At 40.7% G+C, this 23207-nt stretch overlaps 1 protein-coding gene and 2 pseudogenes across 5 annotated transcripts; 2 read left to right on the top strand and 1 right to left on the bottom strand.

Annotated features, from left to right (window-relative positions):
* The first annotated feature begins 3629 nt into the window (after positions 1-3629).
* On the top strand, positions 3630-3748 carry LOC118611826 (annotated as a pseudogene).
* A 1521-nt stretch (positions 3749-5269) lies between these two features.
* Positions 5270-5388, bottom strand: LOC118611869 (annotated as a pseudogene).
* A 3622-nt stretch (positions 5389-9010) lies between these two features.
* On the top strand, positions 9011-21016 carry ZNF331 (zinc finger protein 331). 5 transcript variants are annotated; one of them, XM_016130914.2, is made up of 5 exons: positions 9011-9198; positions 10519-10543; positions 15177-15259; positions 16491-16617; positions 19163-21016. In XM_016130914.2, the coding sequence occupies exons 3-5, from the start codon at positions 15251-15253 to the stop codon at positions 20497-20499; spliced, it is 1473 nt and encodes a 490-aa protein (XP_015986400.1). In that variant the 5' UTR covers positions 9011-9198; positions 10519-10543; positions 15177-15250; the 3' UTR covers positions 20500-21016. The 5 variants fall into 5 exon arrangements, with proteins under 5 accessions (XP_015986400.1, XP_015986399.1, XP_015986398.1 ...); XM_016130913.2 differs by having other exon boundaries at positions 10515-10543; XM_016130912.2 differs by lacking the exon at positions 10519-10543.
* Positions 21017-23207: the final 2191 nt, after the last annotated feature.

The following is a 23207-nucleotide window of genomic DNA, read 5'->3' as shown; positions in this document are numbered from 1 at the left end:
AAATACTTTCCTTTAATTGAGTGAAGTTAATTATTTTAAAGATGTAACATACCAGTATCTCACCAGATTGTCAGGGAAACTTGCAAAAGACTTTGAAACAAGTAAAGAATAATTTGGTTTCCTCTCAATGGAATTCTGGCATCCTAGGATTGATGCATATGGTACATTTTTCCCTCTGAAAATTGGGAAATAATTTTCTCCCCCAAGAATTATGTACTTGTATTACCTTTTTCTTTGTTGAAATATTTTTAATATCTTATGATAGTTCTTAAAATTTCATCAAATGTTTTTAAACCATCATTAAGCTAATATTAATTTCTAATGCACAAGTATAAACTCAATGTAATATATCACACATGTTGATAAATAATTATTACGCATGAAAACTATAATTGTATTATAAATATAACCCTGAATGAAATGGATAATAAAAGGACAAACAGCTCAGTTCCTAACAAGCTTTGGACCCTTGCCAGAACCAGCTCTGGCTATCAGCTAAAATATATAACCTATAGATCCTTGAGCCCCTGCCAGAGTCAGCCGCAGCTATCAGCCAAAATAAATAACCTACAGATGCAAACAGACCCCAAGGCTCCCTGATTTTTCTTTTTCTCAAGCTTAAGTTCACAGGCCTGGGAAAAGATATCAATGATATGGGACATCACTTGAAAAAATTTTAATCTTTTTAGTAAACCTAGTTAAATCTTGTGGGCGCCAGGCCTGGCTGGTCCCAGGTCTGGCTGTGATACAGACTCATGGCTAGAAATAGGACCCCAGATTTAGAATGTTACATTAGTGTAGAAGGGTGCCTGCCTCTAACATATGTTAAGCATGATTCAGCTTATTGAATCATACATGTATAGCAGAATGCCACTATTGTTCTCTGATATATATAAAGTGGTCCCCATGCAGTCCCCTATAGCTTGTAACCGCACACAAATTTCATTTGTTTACTATAGTTTTTACCTCTGACTCAAGCTGGTTTCACCTGGATAAGGACATTGTGACTCATTTCCCCACTCCCTCCACCCCCTCACCTTCCTTATCCTCTGTATGCCTGTTCCTTTAATCATTACATACGATAAACTGTGCCTCAGGACAGTAGATTTTAGTAGAACTTATTAAATCAGACAACAGATTGTTCCTAATCAAATTAAAGCTTAGAACGTCCCGTGCCTTAGAGAATTGCCCTGAAACTTGTACCTATCTGTTAACACTTGCGGATCACAATCTTTATGGCTTAGCATTCTTTATAGATAGCTCCCATCTTTGTTCTTGAGTTGCTGACCCCACAAGAAAGACATAACTAGAAGGAAGTCTGGAAAGCTCCATGAAGCTGACCAGACCCTCCCCAGAAGCCTCAGGCAGCTATGGAACAATGCCCAGATTTTCTCTGCAATACCCTAAGCCAGACTGAAAATGTTAAGGCAGTCTTTGAAGGTGCTAACCTGCTCCCTTCTCAGATATGACAATATTGCTCTGACAATAAACACTCATTCTAAATAGCCCAACTCCTGTTTTCATCTATTGGTTGAGCAGCACAGCAGCATAAGTCCCGGAGTTGGCTGCCCTCCGGTTTCAGTCACAGTGAAACTAAGTGAAAAAATAGATGCCGTCCAACTTTATTTTTGAAATACATGGATTCGTAGATCACCTCCTGTGTGTAATAGATCAACAAACTGAAGATAAAAAGGAACCGAGGAATTAACATCTATTTTTAAAGTATTTTTTTTCAACTGTTTTAAGGCAATGGATTGGTGACCTAAATTATCAGATTCCCCTCCACTCACATACTCAGGTTAGGTTCTTGACCAATGAAAGACCCTGGACCTGACCCCAGAATGGCTTCTCTGCCTTCCAAGTGTGTGGAGAACAGAAATAGAAGTTAAGTATTGATGGAAGGTAGTATAAAATTGCACATTCCTCACCAGCAGTTTCACATTTCACCTTCCAGTTTCTAGTTCCTATACAGACAACTCCAGCCCTTGCTCAATTAAATAATTCATTCTAATTTTTCAGACCATAAATATTCCCCATATCAAACCACTGTAAGAAAAAAGGGTCCTACTAAAAACGACCTCACAGGGTGATTTTCATGCAGGACAGGGCTAATTTCCCCCAAGTGACAGGGAGGCCAAGCCCTGCACCAAGAGAAGAGGGTCCTTTGGCAGAGAGTGTAGAAAGAATTCAACACCTTGCTAAAGCTAGAGTCAAAAGGAAAGTTTATTAGAAAAAGTGTAACACTCCACAAAGTGTGTTCTCTTAGAGACCTAGAGTGAGAGGGACAAAGAGAGGTTTGGAAAGATAGTAAGTATGTGGCGAGTGTTCAGAGAATTCAGTTTATATATCATTCTGTTAAGGGCGGAAAATTTTTCAGGTGAGCCAACTTCTGCTTCTGTAATCTGCTTGCTTCTTTGATGTTAACCAGGGTGTAGTTCTAGGCTTTATAAACTGCCTCTTTTGGGAGCTCAAGACTGATCTCCTCTAACCCTGCATGGTAGAAAGTCAGTCGCAGCTGGCTAATAAAGGCTCACAATTCATCTCAATTGGCTCCGTGGGTCTTAAATTTTATTGCACCACAACAATTCTTTAGCTCCTGTAAGTTATTGTTTTAAGACTTTTTAACCCATTTACTTTGATAAAGACATACAGTAAGGGGAAGGGGTATGTAGCCTGAAAAGGTAAGTAGAGTTAAAGGCCTGCTGGCAGTTCCTAGCCTTAAATCAGTAGGTTCCCCATGGTTTTAGCCATAGGGAATGACTCTTGACTCCTTCACAGATGTGGAGAATGGGCTGTTAGCAAACCCAGCCGAAATCTTCCTTTGTTCTGCAAGTGTCCTCCCTGCTCTGGCTGCAGGGCTGATCAGCACATTGCAGTCTCCGAATGTGGCTTTATTAACATTTTTAATTCTCTTGCCTCCTTCCTACATTAATTTGATCATAAATTCCTAACAGGGCAGGTCATGGTGGGTAGTCACATCCCAGGCCTATACCTTCTTTTAGTACAAGACTTATCTTTGCCTTAAGCAAGTCACATCACTTGTTTCTGCACATCCAGGTCAACCCATCTTTGAAATAAACTGTAACCACCCTAAAGAGAGCACATAATCTTGTTAACTATTCTATAATCCTGATACCTGCCTTGCTTTCTCCCACCTTCATGTAATCTTCCTTCCATTTTCTCCTTAACTCCAAATGCATAAAAGAAGCTGCAAAGTGCCATTTTCCAAAGCATTTTTCTCAGTCTAGTGAGATCTTGCTTCCAGGTGTACCCTTGGTTGGGTTCAAATACATTTTTATTAAAATTCTCCGCAGGCTTGGACATTCCAACTGCTCTACATCAATAACCACCAAGGTTCCAGCGCCCCATATCCCCCTTGACTCCTAATGTGTCTCCAGCCCTCAGCAAAAACAGCTTTTGACCAAACTGGTTTCAACTTATCAACAGGAAAACATCTCACCTTCCAAATATTAGTAGTCCACACCACCCTAAGCTTTCATATCACATTGCTTGAAACATTTATTTAAAATAGGCAGGAAGTAGACTTGGTCCCATAGTGTAGCAGTTAACACATCTGCTTTACATGTAGAAGGTCCTGGGTTCACACCTCAGTGGAGCCACTGTCCATGGTTTACAGCCATGCCGCCCTGAACAAGCCCAAACCTGTTTGTTCCCAGAAGCTAAGCAGGGTCGGGCCTGGTTAGTACTTGGATGGGAGACCACCTAGGAAGAACAGGTGTTGTAGGCACAAATAATAAATAAATAATAATAAAATAGGCAGGAAGCAACCCTTCCTCACACTACAAAAAAGAAATTCAAGCGCATATACACCCAGAGGTTCAAGTTCTATTGCGGGCGCGGTGGAGGGTGGGCCCACTGTCCCCTCCCAGACTCCCCGCTCCTCCCAGAATCCGCCCCTATAGCTACTTAACCCGGAATCCAAGATGCTCTCTCACAGGCCTAGGACGCAACCCAGGGGACGTCCCGCCCCCTTGCACGTCCCAGCGCCGGAGTCTGCGCAGTTTACCGCATACCCGGAAGCTGATCCCGAGTAGCAGAAGTCAGGTTTATTTGAGGGAGCTTCTGTCTTTCTGGTTCAAACCTGCGCTTGGCAAGTTCCCAGCCCATATACCACACGCCTCCATAGCTCGGGGCTCCACAGCTCGGGTCTGGGGATCGCTATGCCTGTGTCTCCGGGAGGCCGTCTCAGCCCTGGGTGCCCCTGTGCGTTACCGGTTATAGTTGCTCAAACGAGGATTGCTGCTCCCTTTCTGCTTTCTGGTCTTGAGGATGTTATCTGCCTCGTTTTCCTGCTTAAAACCCTTCACTGACCCTCCTTACCCACCCCTACGCCATGTAAAGCCCTCAGTCTGTGTGCTGATTCTAGCCCTTCGCCTCCTTCGTGGGTGTCCACCCCTTGCAAGCAGGGCGGGACCCCACGTTCTCTTTCTGGCCCTGAGATTGTGTAGACCACTCCTGTACTGAGACACCACTACTAACCACCACTCATGGCGTTCTCTTGGGGCCAGGACCTGCCTCTCCCCTGGCCTCCCCTTCGCATTTACTACCTAGGACAAGGTGATAGACTCCTGTCCTGTAAAACCTGTTTCTTTCATCCCAAGTCTTATGCCATGACAGTGCTAGTTGTGGTGTGCTTACAGCCCCAATGCCCCACTGGAAAGTGATCTACCCATGCAAGGAGCATCTTCATTCCATTCTTGTATCTTTAAATTTGATTCAAATTTGATCCCATGTTTATGACATTTTTCTTTTCAAATAACTTTTTCCTTTTAAATATATCAGATTCAGATGCGGTTTCAACGCCTTTCTAATCATTAGCTGTTGAAATATGCTTCAGTATTTTGTAACTTTACACTGTTTCGTTGTGAGTGGTAGGTGTATGCGTTTCCTAGGGGTTCCATCACAAAGTACCACAAATTGAGTGGCTTAAATTTATTAATTCATAATTCACGAGGCTTTAAGTCCGATGAAATCAAAGTATGGGCAGGACCATGTTCTCTCTGAAATCTGCAAAGGAGAGACCTTCCTAGCCTCTTCTACCTTCTAGTGTTTGCTGGCAGTTTTTGAGGTGAGATGCCTTGGCTTGTAGGTATATCACCCCAATCCTTTGTCTTCACAAGATGTTCTCCCTTGCGTGTCTCTTCATATGGTGTTTTTATTTGTTTATTTATTTGGCAAGGCAACCCTTGGTTGACCTCACAGATTACAAGGACTTGTCAGTTTACAATCCCTTACTTTTTATTTTTTTACATTACAGCACCTGGTCTTCCTAGGTGGTGTCCCATTCAAGTACTAACCAGGCCCGACCCTGCTTAGCTTCTGAGATCAGACAACATCAGGCTTGTTTAGGGTGGCATGGCCATAGACTGGTGTTCTCTTTATAAAGACTCCAGTTGTTGAATTAGAGGCCCTCTCAACGCTCTTATAATCTCATCTTAACCAACTACATCAGCAGTGACCCTATTTTCAAATAAGATCACACGCTGAAGTGGGGTTTGGAGTGCAATGTATTTTTTGGAGGGGGGGCTCAATTTTACTCATAATAGTGATGATTATCTTTTCTATTAATCAATCATTAAAAACTAGTTTAACCAGATCACCTAACACTCAACAACTTCATTTCTTATGTAGTCTGTTAAATATCAGTAATGATGTGTTTTCAGACTTTAATCAAGTTTTTATGTCCTTTAATAAAAATGTATGGCTTTTTCACACAAATCTGGAAATGCTTTGTAAGAAGAGGTCACAGGATATTTGCTAATGGGAATGGGGGCTGTTTCTGTTTTTGTCATTTTTTAAATACTGCTGGAAAAAGAGAAAGATTGATGTTAGTATATTAAGGATTTGCCCTATGTTCTCATTTCTATTAGCCCTAACAGTTAAATCATCCACTGTTAAAGATTTGTAATCATGTCATCTGTGAATAATAACGGTTCTAGTTATTTGATTCTCTTTTCTTGTCTTTCCTTTTCTCTGAGTCCTGGCTCAGGAATCGTGTGCAGGGTGAATGGCTAGAACCCTGACCAGGGCCTTAGTTTTGCCCTGTTTCATGGAATGTTTGCTAAAACGTTCTTGCTTAAATTTTTTTTTTCATATTCTGTATGATTTCATTATCAGATATCAAGCAAAGATTTACTGAAGTGCTCAAATATTTTTTCTTTTATTTTAATGTATAACATCAACTGATGTTCTAATATTGAATCTTTTTTAATTAACAGAATAAATTGAATTTGGCTAATATTGACTGCTAACTGGCTAAATTTAAATAGCTAAAGTCATATTTGTTTTTACGTTATGTATTTAATGAAGTTTCAAGTTAAATTTTTTTTTAATTTTGTTCAGTTTTTTAAATAACCTAATGTATAATAATAGGGATAGACTTATTTTTCTTCCTTAGAACTGAATTTACATCACAATGCTACTATCCCTGGCTTAAAATGAATCGGACTTTGTTAGGATTTAGAGCCCTCTAATTCCTTTTAATCTGTATATTAAAATTGGTTATTCAGATTGGTTATTTTCAGTCAGTATTTATAACAATCTCCTAGGGAATAATACATTTCCCTTAAATTTTTTTTTTTTAATGGGAGGCGCTGTACTATTTTACACTCTAAGCAGAAATGTATGAGGGTTTTAGTTTCTCCACAGCTTGTGGAACAGTATTCTCACTCTTTTATATTGTGGCCATTGTAGTGGGTGTAATATTTCATTTCGATTTGCATTTTCTAATGCGTAATGTTGAGCATATTCTTTTTTGTTTATCAGCCATTCATATATCTTCGGTGAAATATCTATTCATCTTTTTCCATTTTTGATTGGGTTGGTTTCTTTGATGAGTTGTAAAAGTTCTTTGCATATTGTTCATCTGGAAATCTCTTTATTTTTCCCTTATCGTTTAATAATAGTTTTGCTGGATAATAATAGTCTTGTTTAATTTTAACTTTTTCAACACTTTGAATATTTTATTTCACTGTCTCTTTTTGTTTACAGTGTTTAATAAATGTCAGGTATTAATCAAATTGTCATTCCCCTCAGTGTGATGATTTATCTCTCTTGCTGATTATAAGATTTTCTCATTTTCGGCAGTCTCTCATGACTTCTGGATTTTGAGTTATAGTTAGGATCTCCATATTTCCATATTATATGGACATTTTAGTCAGGTTTATGTCTTTTTTTTTAAAACATATACATCTCTAATCAATTTGAACCATATTCTGACATGTAGTTTCAGGTACTTAATTAATTTGATCATTTTCCAAATAACTACCCTGATATCCCAATAATTTTTAAATAGTTCATCACTGACAAACAATATATTGTCTTGACTTTATAAACTTAGTGGGAGCCATTCTAAAGGCAAAAGGAATTACAAAGAACATTGCAGTTTTTTTCAGTTATATCATAGTCATTTTAGTACTATCACCATTGTTATTTTGAAAATATGTCCTTTATATTGTAGGCAACAGTAAATATTATGTTAATCAAGTTAGGATTCAGTAAGATGAGAGAAAAACGCTATAAGGTGGCTAAAATTGATTTGAAAATATGAATAGGGAAACATTCTTTTTCTACTTCTTCTGTCCACTGAAAATGCCATAATTCAGTGTTAACCCAACAGTCTCATTAATGTTATTTCCAAATGAAAGAAACCAGGGCTTTTTGGAGAAGTGGGTGATTCTAAATCTGGAATAAGGAATAAAGTGAGCCTGGGAGAGCTGGCTGGGTAAAAAAGCAAGAAAATTTTCAATAACTCATGGAATCAAAAGAAAACAGGTCCTGTGAAAAAGATATCATTGCTACTGTGAACATTTGAACCAATTATAGGGTATGTTGATTTCCATAATTTGAAACACACTGATTCAATTAAAATTCATGGCTCTATAATAAACTCAAGAAAAAGCCAAAATAACAAGTTATCAACATTCAAGGTAGTTTTAAAAACAAATTTAGATTACTTTAGAAAATGCTAATTAAAGAAGCAAATATTACACCTTTACAATGGGATTAATATTAGATGCACCCACAAAGTCCCGTTAAGTTTTATTTTATAAAAAATATACCAGTTAATGGATGTAGAATTAGAAAAGCAGTTTTTAGAAAATAAAATAATGACTTAAGGGATAATCTCAATTATTCTTAAAATCAGTCACTTAATAATAGATGAGTAGAAATTCATACACAGTTGACCCTCAAAATGGTGAGCGTAAGAATGCCAACCCCTCAGTTCCCAGGCAGTAGAAGATCCGCCTACGCCTTTTGAATTCCCTAAAACTTAACTACCAAGTGGGCCCTCTGGTATCTGCAGGGCAATTGTTTCCGGGACCCGTAGGGATATCCAAATCCCCCAGTGCGCAAATCACTTTTATAAAACAGCCTATGGACTCTCCATATCCCTGGATTCCAACTGGATTGAAAATACTGTTTTCATTGGTTGGTTGAATCCAGCTGACGCAAAACTCCCAATACAGTGGGCCAACTGTTAATTGAAAAAAAAAAATCACATATATGTGCACATGCACAGTTCAAACCCTTGGTTTTCATGAGTCACCAATAATTCCAAAGTAACATCACACAGATTACTAACTAGACACTCTTATGTTAGGTCCGAAGTGCACGTTGGGAGCAATCAGCACCACTGGACTTCCACCCTTTGGCGATTACCTCCTTGACTCCGAACATTTCCACGGGTATGTGGTGGCATTGTCCTTAGCATTCTAAGAGAAATGTGAAACTCTGTTAGGGCTCCTAGCATTTGTAGATTCTGCAGCTCTAGCATACATACCACTCACACCGAAGTCTCTGGAGGCAAGCTCCTTTGAGCAAGGAGCCAGACACCTTCTGAAGAAGACCAGGTCGTGGGCTGGGAGGGTTCCCGCGATGCGAACTACTTTTCCCAGAAGTTTCTGCGGCACAGCTCATTAGGACCTTGTAGAGTTGCATGCTGGGGAAGTGAGCGGCCGCGATTTCAACTCTGCATGTACCAGGACGCGGGACTACATTTCCCAGAAGTCTCTGCGGCACAACCCCATTCGGAGTTCTCCAAGTTGTTTGCCTGCTGGAGAAGCGCTTCCTGCGCGAAGGATGTTTTAGGCCCCGATTTCCCCAGGTCAGCATCCCGAGTTAAGCTCAACCCTTGCGCCCCCTCTGGACGCTCTGTTTGTCTCTGAGCCCGAAGCGGTAAGTTGTTAGTATCCCAGTAGGAAACCAGCGTGGGATGCGGCGGGGATGGCGGGGAGGCAGACGCCCCGGGCGAGGAGGCCCGAGGTGGAGCTTCGGTCTATGGGTTGTGGAGCGATGTGCGCAAGTGTGTGTGTGTGTGTGTGTGTGTGTGTGTGTGTGTGTGAGAGAGAGAGAGTGAGTGTGCGTGCGCGCGCGCGCGAGTGTATGTGTGTATGTCAGGGACTGGGCCGCGGCCCCCGGGACCGATGTCCGTGGGAGCGTCGGTGAGGGTGACAGAGACAAACCCTGTTCTTGTGGTTGTGACGTACTTGCGAGTGAGTGGGGGGAGTGGGTGGGTGACGCGACCGGGCCTGATCCCCGTGGCTGTGACACGCATGTGTGGAAGCGTCTGTGGGGGACGCGGCCGGGCTGTGACTTGGTTACTCTGCTTTGTGAGTTACCTGCGTGTGGGCTTTGCGACGGTGACAGGGCGCAGAGGTCTCTCCGTGGCAGTGAGCTGTAGCTTTGCTCCTTTGTGGGGTTGGCAGAACCGGGCACTGTTTCTGACGTGGGCGTCAGTGGCTATGACAAGGCCAAGGTGTGTTTGAGATTGTTAGGCTATGACTGGTGCGGTATTGTGCTCGGGTGATTCGGTGTGTGGCCGCGGATTGAGTGAGCGCCGGTGTGTGTGTCAGTGTAACCTTAGCTCTGATGTCTCTGCTGCCCCCTCTGCCTTCATCTTCCAACCATGTGGTACTTGCCTAGAGGCATTTTAGTTTAGAATCGTTTTAGATTTACAGAAAAGTTCCAATGATGGTACAGAGGATTCCCAGGTACCCTGCACCCAGTTTCCCCTGTTTGTATGGGACATTAGTTACAATGAATGAGCCGATTTTGATACATTATTGTTGACTAAAGCTTTATTCATTTTTCTGAGTTTTCACAAAATGTTCATCTGTTCCAGGATCCCATCTAGGACACCACATTACAGTTCATTGTCATGTCTCCTTAGGCTCCTCTTGACTGTGACCGTTTCTCAGACCTCCCTTGTTTCTGATAACATTGACATTTTTAAGGGGTACTGGTCAGGTATTTTTATTTTGCAGGATGTCTATTGGGATTTGATGTTTTTCTCGTGATTAGACTAGTTTATGGCTTTGGGGGTAGAATATCACAGAGGTAAATGACCACTTTCTCACATCATGGGAAGGGCATCGACATAATTTATGATCATTGAGGTTGCCCTTGATTACATGGCCAAGGTCGTGTTTGTCACTTTTCATCACTATAACGTTATTCCTTTTTCCTCCTTTCCATACTGCACTCTTTGGAAGAAAGTCACTCTGCGCAGCATTCATTTAAGGTATGGGGAATTATGTCTGCTCCTCCTTTGTTTTTTGTTTGCTTGTTTTGTTCCTACAAACCTTTTAAAGTATAAAACCCATCCTTAGCTCTGTGGCCCTACAAAAACAAGTCGTGGGACTGGATTTGGCCTTCAGGCTGAAGTTTGCCAAGCTGGACCTAGGTATTGGGGTCTCAGTCCTGTCTCTGCCTTTTCCTAGCATTTGAGCTTTATGAAGATAGGATTATGTTGAAGATGCGATAATGCAGGTAAAGTTCGTTAGAACAGTCTCCAGAGCACAAGTGCTCAGCAAATTCTGTTTTTGCTATGTGGTCAGTCTGGACGTTGTATAGATCATAAGCACTGTACATATCACAGTCACTGTGATGGACTTGCAAGTTCACAAAATGAACCAAACTCCAAAGGGTCCAGAACGGGAATTCCTAACCTGAGGTCCTTTCTTTAATTTCATTTACAATTTTAGTAAGAAGGATATTCATTTGAAAGGATAACCTTTCAAAATTAGACTTTCTAAGATTTTAGCGTATCTCTCACAGCCCATGACAGTGATTACTGACACATTACAAATATGGACTGTACAAGTGACATTTCCCAGGGTGGTTATGTGAGAAAAGTAGAAGATGATGGTAGTTTTAAATGTTTCCATAAATCTCCCATATTGCATAGAAGACTAAGAGTCAGCAGCTCAGTAACGTTCTCAGTTTGGCATGTCCTCAATTTAGATTCTTCCAGCTGGATTTTTGATGCAAAATCCTGGCTGTCTGTCTCTTTGCTGGTGGGTACGGAATGTTTCCTTCTTCTGTGCCTCAGAATCTTTTGTTTGTTTGTTTGTTTGTTTGCTAACATTGTTAGTTAAAAAGAATTTCATTCTTAAGAGGCTCTGAAAGTTTTAGTTAACAGTGATTATATAGACAGCAGATTTGAGAAATACTTTTTTGTATAAGAAAAAAGGGACACAGCAGGCTTGGGCTTCTTTTATAAAAACAGATTAAAAGACGTGTAATGTTATTGATCCTCAAAAATAATGGCTCGCTTGTATTAAATAATTATTATGTACTGTGTTTTATGTAGATTATCTTAATAGATAAGACAGCCAGACCTGGTAGGTACTGTTTTTACCCCAGTCTTACCCATGGGGAACAGACACTGTGAAGTTAGTGACTGTCAGAGCTGAGATTCACATCCAGAAAGCCAGATCACAGAGCCTTTGTCTTTAATTTCATATAATTAAGACTTCTCCTAAATTATACCTACCTTTTTAAAAATTTAATTTTGTATTAGTTTCAAGTGTATAGCACAATGGTTAGACATTTATATAATTTACAAGTGATTCCCCCCAATTAGTCTAGTCCCCACCTGGCACTATACATAGCTATCACAATATCATTGACTCCATTCCCTGTGCTGTATATCACATCCTGTGACTATTTTGTAACTGCAAGTTCGTACTTCTTAATCCCTTCACTTTTCTCGCCCAACCCCTTAACCCGCTCCCATCCGGCAACCACCAGTTTGTTCTCTGAATCTATGAGTCTGTTTTCATTTTGTTTATTTATTTATTTTGTTTCTTAGATTCCACATAGAAGTGGGATCATATGGTATTTTTCTTTATTTGTCTAACTTCTTTCACTTAGCATAATACCCTCTAGGTCCATCCATGTTGTTGTAAATGGTAAGGTTTCATTTTTTTTTTATGGCTGAGTAATATTCCATTATATATTATACATATCTTTTTAAACCTGTCTTCTTTGCTTGGTAATTTATCTTAAATTTCTTTCTGAATTAATATAAATCAATATCATTATTAGTAAATATACTGTATACCCTTTTAGCAGACCATAATTTATTTACTCTGTCCTCTATGGTGACATATTTATATTTCTACTTTTTTATATTTTATATTTTTATATTTCTACTTTTTTTCATTTTTAAAAATAATCTCCTCAAAAATCTTAATAAAATCAATGGATTGTTTCAAAGTCAACATCCCAACATAGCAATATTGTGCTGTAGTTCTATGCAATGTTTACTGGGGTAAACTGGGTGAAGGGTACACAGGCTGCCTTTGTCTTATTTCTCACAGTTGTGTGTGACTCTATAATTACCTCGATTTTTCAAAAAAACTGTCCAATAAAAAAAAATTCTCTGAACATTCTTTTGTATATCTATGTGTACTGTTACAGCTTCTTTCTTGAGTTCCATTCCAAAAACAGGAATTTTGAGTCAAAATCATACTTTCGTTAAATGCCTGTAATATGCTTGACCCTATGATATTAGTACTTGGAATGACAGAATGATAGAAAGGACATCGTTACCTGTGTATTACCTGATTATCCAGCAAGGAAGAGAAACTGAAGGGAAGAAGCACAAGGCAGCCTGTGGTCAAGGCCAGTGGTAAACTCCATGTGATGTTCTCTGAGAGGTGCTAGGAATGGGGTGTCATTCTCACTGTAGCCACTAGTGTCAGGTCATGACCAAATAATTCTGAATGCTTGGTCTATGCAGAGATAAATGGAATTTATTTCCTAAGTTTTATACTTTACATATTTTTTTCTAATAATGTTCAATGCAAAGTGAAAACTAATAGGGTCAGATGATTTAGCAGTTGTCTGCAGGACACCATGGCTGAAAGGACAAGTCAAAAGTAAAATTCACCTTCCCATCAAGACATAAACCAAGCAGCATCAAGACAACCGTCAATGTCTAAGAGTCTGACTACCTCCTAATAAATTTAAAAGAAATACAATGCACACACATTTATATGTATCGAGCCAATGGCCATCATTACAACACCCGGTGAGATCTGCTTATACAAAAAAAAAGAAACTCAAAATCAAAGGGGGTGTTGGAGTTGCCAAGGTCACTACCATGCTCGGTGATTCTCTACTTGGACTCACAGGATTCACCCTACAGTCTTGCTTGGCCAAGTTTTCTTACAGTAAAAGGACACACAGCAAAGTCAGCAGAGGGAAAGACACATGGGACAACATCCGGAGTCACCCAGGCTCAAGCTTCCCAGAGTCCTGTCCCAGTATGGTCACACAGGACATGCTTAACTCCTCTGGCAGCGAGTGTGCAGTGTTGTCTATGAGGGAAGCTCAGCTGAGCAGAGGAATCGAGCGTTTTCCAACCTCCTGTGTTAACTCTTTTTTGTGCAAGGGACATACAACTTTCCAGGATTTTTCCTTCTATTCCTCTATTTCTATTTTTATATCTCTTTCTGTCAATGTCTTATGATTTGTTATTGTCTTTGTGTGTGTGTGTGTGTGAGATTGTGTGTGTGTGTGTGTATCTTATACTGTATTATCTTGTTTTGGCCTCCTGATTTTCCTACTGACAATATATCCAAAATACCTTTCATGTCTCAGTATTGCTTCTAACTTGGCATTGAACAACCACGAATACCGGTGTTTGCGTTGATCATCTGCATGTATTTATGCCGTCAGCTTCTCTGGACTTAGAGCTGACCACTGCTTGGGTAGCCCCTTTCCACCCTGTCTTCCTGTCATGTCTTAACCCACGTCACCTTCTCTGAGGCCAGAGGAAACTCAAGTTTGTATGATGACCTTGACAGTGTGGTTGGAGGGAGCAAGATGTGTACCCTAAACCTGCCCAGTCTTGGGTCCAAATCACAGGCCCCTTGGCCCAAGTTAACCAAACTGTGAGGTCCGAGGGCACAGCCTCCACCCAAGACCACTCTCGGTTCTGACACCAACTGCAGGTTCAGGAGATTCCAGAAACCAGTGTCAGGTTCAGTAATTCAGGACTGGAAAGAGTCCCAGAACTTGCCAAGAGCTGTTCTACTCAGGTGTAGTTAATACAGGAAAGTGTATTGGCTGTAATGGCAGCCAAGGAAACATACATAAGGACAGGTCCAGGGGTGTTTCCCGTGTCCTCTCTGCAAGGAGTCAGGATTTGTCACTTGGCCAGTGTCCACATTTGACAACACACATGGAGTATTGCTAACCAGGGAAGCTCACCTGAGCTCCGACGCTCACCGGGACATCATCACGTAGGCACAGCTGGTTGATTGATTATAGACATGATTGTTTCATTTATTGCTCTGATGTTAACCTCAGTCTCCAGGTCAACTGATACCCTATGACTCAAAGCCCCCACTCTAAGACCTGGGTATAGCCAGTGGTCACCCAAAATAGAGCCTGTCCTATCAAGTGTGATGTAGATTACCTCTCAGAAGCTGAGGACAAAGGCCAGACCTCTCTTTGGTTGAGGCCAAATTTTTTTTTTCTTTAATTTTTGTAAGAGTTTATTTGAGTCAGACTAACCTCATATGCTGGGGAGAACAAGGTCTCAAGTGCTCCCTGAGCTAAATTCTTAATCCCTACTCCCTAAAAGGGAGCTGGCCAGGAATCCTCCTGCTAAAATGCTTGACTTCAAGGTGAAAATAAATAAAATCTCCTCCACTATGTTCTGTGCCACTGGGTGTCCTGGACTGTCAGGGAGAGCTTGTCTTTTTTTCCCAGAATCCTTTTAGTCTCCAGATGCATTTGTGTGTGGATGTTGGAGGAGCCAGAGATTCTTTGGAAGCAAAGATGGAGGAGCAAAAAGGTTGTAGTAAGTCATTTTTGGGAGGAAGGTGCACTTACTTTAACGCCTCTTTCTCCTTGTCCAGCTCTGGCTACTCTGGATTGTGTGTCTTCAGTAAAGGAAACCCTAAGACGACTATCAGTTCTTGATACTAAAACTATGGCCCATGTAAGTATTTCTCTTTCCTTCTTGAAATGTGATATTTAAGTCCTGTGGCTATTTTTTATGAATTATCACCTGTCCCAGAGAGTCTCACCTAATTACCTGCTTTTCAGCTCTTCCCTGTCCAGTAAACAGCAATGCCATATTGCTCCATGCCTACCTTTGTGGCCGACGTTCACATAACCACGGAGTTTACTGTTCAGTGTCTCCTTTGTGCTCATTTTTTGATCAAAAGGAATGTTGGAGCAGTGGAGGAGGGCAGTCCCTCAAGAGAAGTATTTGAGTTGGGTCTGTGGATTAATAACTTAGAGGTGTTGGTCCCATCTGACCACAGGAGAAATCAGGAATTCTCAGCTGATCTCCACTGATTTCTTTTTCCAGGCAGATAAGAGGGCATGTTTGTATTGATTGGTCTGAGGCTTAGTGTACAGTGGAGGGCAAGTTTTATGTGGCTTTTGGGACCAGCTAGGGCTGCAGTGGGGCCCACAGACTTAGAGGCCATGTTCCTGCCAGGGAAGCCAAGATAGATTTTGTTGAGCAGACCTGCCAGACTCCTGTCTGCTTCTGCATCGTTTGATACCAGTATCCTCTAGATCAAGAACAAAAGACAGGCAGGGGTGGTGCTAGTGACAGGTAATGTCACCCAGTACAGAATAGGTGATCTTACACTCCCAGAACTGGGGGAAACCTTGGACATTTTGTTCAACGTCAGTGTATTAGTATAATAAGTAAGTCTAATCTGTCTCTATGATGGAATAAAAAAAATACTATTGTCATTACAAAGGAAAATGGAAAATGATAAAAGATAAGCTGGCAAAAGGATGGACTTGAGGCTTGAAAACATTCAAACATGCAAACCTTATTTTTGAAAATACAAGACCTTATATTACATTACACAGAAACAAAACTGTAGGAATTTTTTTCTTTCCCCCTAAAGGGGAAAGGATACCATAGGGATTACACTGGCTAAGAATTTATGAGGCAGACATCTGTGCTTGTGGATGGGAGGACTCTGGGCTTATTCTAGTCATGTCCTGGCAGGTTGAGGTGCACAGAATCCCACAGGGTGTAGGTGGTTTTCTCCACAGCAGTGGGGCTCTTCAGTAACATGGGGGTTCCACTTCAGTTGCAGCCTGTCCTTACTACCCTCTGCCCATATAACAGGTTTTCAGTCCACACAGTGTCCACCCTACCCAGAGCCCTTTCATATCGAGGACATGTGGGTTTGTGTTTTCAGGGTCCAGTAACGTTCTCAGATGTGGCCATAGACTTCTCTCAGGAGGAGTGGGCTTGTCTGGACTCTACGCAGCGGGACCTGTACTGGGATGTAATGTTGGAGAACTACAGTAACTTGGTGTCACTGAGTAAGTCGCCTGCGTCATATGCCTTAGACTCTGCTTCCTAAAATGTCAGTTCCCTCGACTGTGAATTTCAGGACTGTCTTTCAGGAAACTAGTTGAATATCTTCTTCCTGTCCCTGAGGAATACTTCCAGCTTTGTCAAGTTGGAAGTTGGCATCATGCACCTTCATCTTCTCATCCATCAGTGATCTTGCCACCTTTGTCTGGCCCTTCCTGTGTCACCTGTCTTCCTTCCTAACAACAAGATGAATTAGAATTCTGGACTATTTATTTCACAACCAACTTCAAAGAAACTAAGCTTTGTACGGTGATATTATGTTTCCACTCGAATTGCTGTTGATGGCCTGTGGTACTTTGGGGACCCACTTTTTAGGGAAAGTGGCTTAGCACAGTGGCTTTATTTTCTCTAGTTAACCAGCCTCTGTCTTATGTAGATGTGGATTGAACAAACAGAATTCATGTGAAACCAAAGTGCACATATTCCATTTCCATCTCGTACCCAAAGTAAGCATGAAAGTTATTATGCATGAATGTTGAGTTAAACATCGGACGATAATATCTTGTAAATACTTCAGGAAATTTCCTGACTTACTGTTAGTAAATAACAGTCATATTAATGGCTAATGTTGTGCTTACTCTATACCAGGCATTGTTCTAAGTGCTGTATTTATATAAATACATTTCACTTCATTCTCGGACGTTTGAGCTACACATAATATTATGACTGATTTGTAGATGAGTATTCTGGGTCATAAAGTGACTTTGACAACAGTGGAGGCAAAAGCAAGAATCAAACCTGAGAATTCAGGCCTAGGATCCATGCCATCAAGTGCCATGTTCTATTTCCTCCAGGGATAAGGCCTTCAGAAGTTTAAAATAAGACCTTTTGCTCACCTGTCTGGTCCACCTGTTTAGTCTTTAACCCTTTCTTTCTTTCTTTCTTTCTTTCTTTCTTTCTTTCTTTCTTTCTTTCTTTCTTTCTTTCTTTCAGTTCTCTATGATTTTGACTTTTAGGCTGTTATAAATTTGACTAAGCATCAGTCAAAAATTTTGTGACCTGACAGTTCTTTCTCAAGTTCTCCATCATCTGACATTTCTATTTTTGAAAGCAGGACAGCTCATTTCTAAGCCAAATGCCATTGTCTTATAGGAACAAGGGAAAGAGACTTGACAGCTATGAGGGAAAAGGCAAGAAGACAGTACAAAGAAAGCGAGGGCTAGTCTGGCTGGGATAAGCCATTGTTACGGCAAGCAGCCCAGCTAGGCAAGGAGCAGATGCACCCCTGAGGTGTTTGGACCTAGCAAGGTCCAAGGCCCATGGCCTCACAGTAGGAAATCACCACTGTGAACTTTATCTTTACCCCATTTCCCCTCACCTTGTTTTTTCCTCATATTTCAGCCCTATTTTATGTGTGGCTGATGATAATCTCTATTACAGTTTCCATGACATTCATGGTCTGTGAGCGACGCCTTGGATAGCAAGGGTGTAAATGACATCATTCTGTGCCTTCTTTAGTTCCTGAAGGTTGGTTATTGTCCTAGCTCAAGTGCTTTTTTTCTTTTCCTTTTTTCTGATTTTTGGCAATACTGCGTCCTAGGTGCTGTTAAATTCTTCCATCCCAAGGTGATATCTAGTTATGGCATTTTTTGAGCCGTTAAGCAGTCACCAACACTCAGTGCCTAGATTCACTATTTCAGTGAGTGTTTAAAGTGGTGGTGTTCTACCATCACTTCTTCACTTATTCACTGTAATAATTCTTTAAATAGAAACTGTACTCTGTCTCCTAGTTGGTTATGTATGTAGTAGCACTGTTTATTGGATAAAAAGGAGGAAAAGCTTATTCTTTATAGAAAAAAGTATTTGTTTTAATAATAAAAGGCGGATGGGCTTCCAGAATGCTCCAAGGTTGGTCATTTAACATTTTTTAGTATCATTATGAACTCATGGATTTAAACATGTCTGAAGCTTTGCAGCGCCTTGCCATCAGCATCCTTTTTGATGCTCAAATTTTTCTGAACATTTCCTCATAGGTATATCACATTTCTTACTAATTTTAATCCTATACATTCTGTTTCTTACTGCTTTTGAGTGTTGGTGGATCTTTTGGTCCATAATTACTTTTATTATATTACTTACATAAACATATGTCAATTTCAGAATATTAATTTTATACACAGTCATCCAACTGTATATTTTTATTTTTTACAGTACTGAATTTGATTTTCCTGGGTTTCCCAGGTATGTCATGTCATCTACAAATAGTGCTGCTTTTCATCTTCATCTTTGAGACCTACCCTGCTAATTTCTTTTGCTTTATTGTGTCAGCTGGAGGAAGTAGTAAGGCTAATAGTACTGTTTTCCTATTTGACTTCAGCAGGAAAGTCTCCAGTGTTACCTCATTAAGTATCACAGTGCCAGATGTGGACTTTACATTTTAACAAGGTCTAGTTGATGCATATTTATTCTACTAGGGAAGTTTTTGCTCTGTATTTAGGTTTTTTGTGTTTGTTTTCATAAAAGGAAACAAAATTTGGTTTTCTTTTCCAGATTTGGAGTCACCATATGAGACCAAGAATTTACATACAGAAAAGGGCATTAATGAAATAAATTTTTCCAAATGGAACCCAGATGGAAAAAGTAAATCCCTTGGCCTCTACTGGCTGTGTGAAGGTGAGTTGGTTGGAGCACAGGGCCCTCAAGAAGGCTATTTCAGTCAGGTGATAACCAACTATAGGAAAACGCCCACTGATAGAGAAAATACCTCTGTTAGACCACAGCAGAGACTTCATAATAGGGAGAATTCCTATGAATGTAAGGAATGTGGGAAGGCCTTTAGTCGTGGCTATCAGCTTACTCAGCATCAGAAAATTCACACTGGTGAGAAACCCTATGAGTGTAAAGAATGTAAAAAAGCCTTTCGTTGGGGTAACCAACTTACTCAACATCAGAAAATTCACACTGGTGAGAAACCCTATGAATGTAAGGACTGCGGGAAGGCCTTTCGATGGGGATCAAGCCTCGTCATTCATAGGAGAATTCATACAGGTGAGAAACCCTACGAGTGTAAAGACTGTGGGAAGGCTTTTAGACGTGGTGATGAGCTCACTCAACATCAGAGGTTTCACACTGGTGAAAAAGACTATGAGTGCAAAGACTGTGGGAAGACCTTTAGCCGTGTATATAAACTAATTCAACACAAGAGAATTCATAGTGGTGATAAGCCCTATGAATGTAAAGACTGCGGGAAGGCCTTTATCTGTGGTTCCAGCCTCGTTCAGCATAAAAGAATTCATACTGGTGAGAAGCCCTATGAATGTCAAGAATGTGGGAAGGCCTTTACTCGTGTCAATTACCTTACTCAACATCAGAAAATCCATACTGGTGAAAAACCTCATGAATGTAAGGAGTGTGGGAAGGCCTTTCGTTGGGGTTCAAGCCTTGTTAAACACGAAAGAATTCATACGGGTGAGAAGCCATATAAATGCACAGAATGTGGGAAGGCCTTTAATTGTGGCTATCACCTTACTCAACATGAGAGAATTCACACTGGTGAAACGCCTTATAAATGTAAGGACTGTGGAAAGGCCTTTATTTATGGATCAAGCCTTGTTAAACATGAGAGGATTCATACAGGGGAGAAACCCTATGAGTGTAAAGAATGTGGAAAGGCCTTTAGTCATGGCCATCAACTTACACAGCATCAGAAAATTCATACCAGTGAGAAACCTCATGAGTGTAAGGAATGTGGAAAGGCATGTAACCATGTAAACCATATTAGGGAACATCAGAGAATTCACACTGTAGAAAAACCTTTTGAATACAAAGAACGTTCAGAGGTATCTATACAGCATTCATTTCTTCTGCGACATAAGGAAAATTCATGATATAATTTAATATGACTAAGTCTTCATTGGTCACTCTTCTTATAGAACTTCAGAATAGTCATGCAAATTTGGAGGCAAATTTGGAAATTGGAGAATTTGCTTTATCTTAATGATTATAACATACTCAGTGTAGACGATTTTTTTACTAGATGGGTTAGTTTAATGGATGCATAGAAGCTTTCCAGTACCTTTCAATCTCTATTACATTTTGGATTAATTCTAGGGAATAACTCCGCTAATGTAACATGTGCAAAAGCCTTCCATCATGGTACATACCCGACCAGTTGTGTAGGGTATAACCATCATTATCATCCCACCTCTTTACTCCCTGTGAGATGTTGGGCAAGTTAGCTCTTACTCCTGTGTAGTATTTGTGAAATGAGGGTATGCATACCTACCTAATACAGCTATTGTGGTGATTCAATAAGTTTGGTACATGTAAACCCCTTGAAAGTGTATCTGGAATATTGTATAAGCTCAATAAATAGTGTGTAAGCTGTTGTGCTTATTGTCATTCCATTAGTATTGCTATTAGTGAATTATTACAAGACAATCTCCTGTAAATGCAGTGAGTTCAGAAAAGACTCTGAAACTTCTAGAAGAAAATATAAGTGATTATTGTCACAGTGTTTCTTAATACACAAAAGAGACTAAACATAAAATAAGGTTAATAAGTTGACCATTATCAAAAGTACAAAATTCTGTTCATCAGTGACACCATGAAGATAGTGAAAAAGCAAGAAACAGACTGAAGAAAGATTTTTGCTACATGCACCTGACAAAGGACTCACAAAGAAAACAAAGGGATACCTCAAGTCAGTAAAACAAATCAATTAAAGAGGAGAGGAGAGGACTTGAATAAGCACTTAATAAGAGCTTATCAAATAGTAAGTGAAAATGTGTTCAACACCATTTCTCATCAAGGAAATGGAAAGTAAAACCACCATGGGATGTCACTAGACACTCACCAGAATAGCTAAAATTGAAATTGCATATGAGCTGGTCTGTTTTTTCAAATTCAAACACAATCTGTTCAGGAAGGAACTGAGCCAGCATATTGGACACCTTCCAGATCCTGAAATTTCCACAGCAGGGTTGGGATATGATGCTCCAGGGAGGTGAGTGGCCTTGTCCTGAGGAAGGAGTCAGGGCCCAGGGTAGAGTCCCTAGAGAACAAGGGAACAATATGACTTGAGAGGGACTTGAGCCATCTTAAATAGGTCAGCTATAGAGTGAAGGGAGTGGTTTATGTTGGGAAAAGGGCTAGGGCTCATGAGAGTGAGTTTGAAAAGCTGGGAGAGGAGCTGATGGGCAAAGTGCATGAGGAAGGAAATGCTAGTGCTCAGAGACAGGTATTGGGAGGCGGGAAGAGGAGCATTCCAGGGGAACCTTGGAAAATGGGATGAAGACTTGATTACTCAGGAGTACAGCCTGGGGAATCTAAGGTGGGTGCTAAAGCCAGTGGGAGAACTTAGACACAGAGATAGCAGTGTGGCTAGAGCCCAGAGAAGTTTCCTATAAAGACTGACAAAGGATCCAGAATCAGATTGTAGTAGGGCTTGTTTGGTTTACCTCAGGATCAGGGTTACATCTCAGTTAAAGCCAGTTAGTCCTTGCATTATGTATACTTTAGTGTTGGGTTAAGGATTTGAAGCATCTGGAAGGAGGGACTGAGAGAACATGAAACATTCAAGGGGAGGGGTGCCAGACTCAAGTGACTTTGTGGATGAGGCTTCACTATCCCTAATAGTCATCACTGTAGGAGTTAAAAACCCTTAGTGTCCTCTCTCCTGTGGATCCTATGCTACTATCAACAGAAGGGGCACAAGACCCACTCCTGCTTCAGACTGCTGGGTAGATGGGCACTGTCCTTTCAAACTTTATAAACAGAGGAGATGGAGGGGCAGGGAAAGAAGGGCAAGGGAAGGAGTATGAGATGGGAGAAACATGAGGAGAAGGAATTGGAAAATTACTGTCAGGAGAGAGGGGGGACCATAAAGATGATGAAAAGTGGGAGTAGGAATGTGGGGATCATAGTGGAGATAATATTGAGAAACTCGAAGCTGCACAGACACGAGCAGGACTGGGCAGGCCTGTGGTGAATGCAGGCAAGATGCAGGGATGGGTAATTGACAGAAGGAAATAGGGAAAGTATGTATTAGTCAGGACTCAGTTCAAGGAGCAAACACCTAACTCGAAGTAGCCTAAGAGGGTAGGGTAGGAGAGTTAAGGAGTAACTGACTCCAGTAGAGGTATCGCTGCCTTTAGCCTCACATGGGTCCAGGTTTCATGCAAAATTTCCAAGACATCTGCCTTGAGTTTTGGCTCAGCTTAAGAGTAGCTTTTATGCAGAGGCTGCACATAGTGGTCCTGACCATGCCAGGCTCCATCATACTTAAAGCTGACAATATTAGGAAGAAAAAATATCTCTCAATTGCTCCACAGGTTCTGCAGAATTGAGTCTCTCAGACTGGCTCAAGAGTCTATCCTGAAAACTATCTCCATGGCAAAGTGGATTCAAAACGTCTCCAGTGCCACCCAAACCTCATAATCACTCTGAAGCCCACAGAAAGCTCTCAGAGGATGATGGGGTTGGGGTTTTTAACAAGAACATTGAGCTTTCACACAAGTTGGCCAGATCCTAGAGAACTAGCAGCTGTCCACCCCAGAGCAGAAACCAGGACATTTCTACATTCAAGTGAGGGCAT

Source organism: Rousettus aegyptiacus, unplaced genomic scaffold, assembly GCF_014176215.1.
Source record: "Rousettus aegyptiacus isolate mRouAeg1 unplaced genomic scaffold, mRouAeg1.p scaffold_m13_p_14, whole genome shotgun sequence".
NCBI lineage: Eukaryota > Metazoa > Chordata > Mammalia > Chiroptera > Pteropodidae > Rousettus > Rousettus aegyptiacus.
The sequence above is the reverse complement of the archived record's forward strand: the minus strand, read 5'-3'. Positions and strand labels throughout refer to the sequence as shown.